This window comes from Malurus melanocephalus, unplaced genomic scaffold (genome assembly GCF_030028575.1).
Source record: "Malurus melanocephalus ecotype Western Australia unplaced genomic scaffold, MMel_1.1 scaffold_2381, whole genome shotgun sequence".
NCBI classification, from domain to species: Eukaryota; Metazoa; Chordata; class Aves; order Passeriformes; family Maluridae; genus Malurus; species Malurus melanocephalus.
In genome coordinates this window covers 6,935-8,402 of record NW_026625613.1, presented here as the reverse complement: position 1 = coordinate 8,402, position 1,468 = coordinate 6,935, and the positions used below count along the sequence as shown (strand labels likewise).

General features: G+C 54.3%; 1 protein-coding gene across 2 annotated transcripts in view; it reads right to left on the bottom strand.

Annotated features, from left to right (window-relative positions):
* LOC130587751 (V-type proton ATPase subunit S1-like) overlaps positions 1–1,317 on the bottom strand; it is a 2,287-nt gene extending 970 nt beyond the window's left edge. The window contains exons 1-2 of one of the 2 annotated variants that reach the window (XR_008966849.1): positions 735–1,317; positions 58–132 (exon numbers count right to left, since the gene is read on the bottom strand). Coding sequence is in view for 1 of the 2 variants with exons in the window: in XM_057388723.1 (XP_057244706.1) it covers positions 58–132; positions 221–247 (102 nt within the window). In the remaining variant the exon portion in view is untranslated. Of the gene's footprint in view, positions 1–57; positions 133–220; positions 257–734 lie in introns of those variants that run through there. The other variant, XM_057388723.1, reaches the window with a different exon arrangement.
* Between the last annotated feature and the right edge of the window lie 151 nt (positions 1,318–1,468).

The window sequence follows — 1,468 nt, the reverse complement described above, 5'->3', positions numbered from 1 at the left end:
CCCCAAAATACCTCAAATCCACCCCAAAAACTGCCCCAAACCCCTGATCAATCCCACCTGCAGTCGGGTGAAGGCCCCGTCGGGTTCGTTCCCAAAAACGCCCCCAAAAGCCGTGAAATCCTCCAGGCTGAGCTGGGGGAGGGGCAGCGTCAGTGGGGGAGGGGATTTGGGGTCTCGGGGTGGATTTGGGGTGAATTTGGGGGAGAATTTGGGGTCTCACCTGGTCCTGCAGGAACAGCAGCACCATGCGAGGGGGTTTGGGGTGGGATTTGGGGTGGGATTGGATTTGGGGTGGATTTGGAGTGGATTTTAGATGGGATTTGGAGGGTCTCAGGGTTAATTTGGGGTGGGATTTGGGATGGATTTGGGGTCTCACCAGGTCCTGCAGGAACAGCAGCACCATGCAGAGGGGGTTGGGATGGATTTGGGGTGGTTTGGGATGGATTTGGTGTGGTTTCCGATGGATTTGGGGTGGTTTGGGATGGATTTGGGGTGGTTTGGGATGGATTTGGGGTCTCAGAGTGGTTTGGGATGGATTTGGGGTGGTTTGGGATAGACTTAGGATGGATTTGGGATCTGACCTGGTCCTGCAGGAACAGCAACACGGTGCGTGGGGGTTTGAATGGATTTGAGGTGGTTTGGGATGGATTTAGGATGGATTTGGGGAGGTTTGGGGTGGATTTGGGGTCTCAGGGTGGATTTAGGATGGATTTGGGGTGGATTTGGGGTCTGACCTGGTCCTGCAGGAACAGCAGCACGGTGCGCGGGGGTTTGGGATAGATTTAGGATGGATTTGGGATGGTTTGGGGTGGATTTGGGGTCTCAAGGTGGTTTGGTATAGATTTAGGATGGATTTGGGGTGGATTTGGGGTCTCAAGGTGGTTTGGTATAGATTTAGGATGGATTTGGGGTGGTTTGGGGTGATTTGGGGTGGATTGGGATGGATTTGGGGTCTCAGGGTGGTTTGGGATGGATTTAGGATGGATTTGGGATCTGACCTGGTCCTGCAGGAACAGCAGCACGGTGCAGAGGGGGTTTGGGATGGATTTAGGATGGATTTGGGGTGGATTTGGGGTCTGACCTGGTCCTGCAGGAACAGCAGCACCATGCAGCGGGGGTTGGGATGGATTTAGGATGGATTTGGGATGGATTTAGGGTCTGACCTGGTCCTGCAGGAACAGCAGCACGGTGCAGAGGGGATTGGGATGGGTTTAGGATGGATTTGGGGTGGTTTAGGATGGATTTGGGGTCTGACCTGGTCCTGCAGGAACAGCAGCATGGTGCGCGGGGGTTTGGGGTGGATTTAGGATGGATTTGGGGTGGTTTGGGATAGATTTGGGGTGGATTTGGGGTCTGACCTGGTCCTGCAGGAACAGCAGCACGGTGCGCGGGGGTTTGGGATGAATTTAGGATGGATTTGGGGTGGTTTGGGATGGATTTGGGGTGGTTTGGGATGGATTTAGGGTCT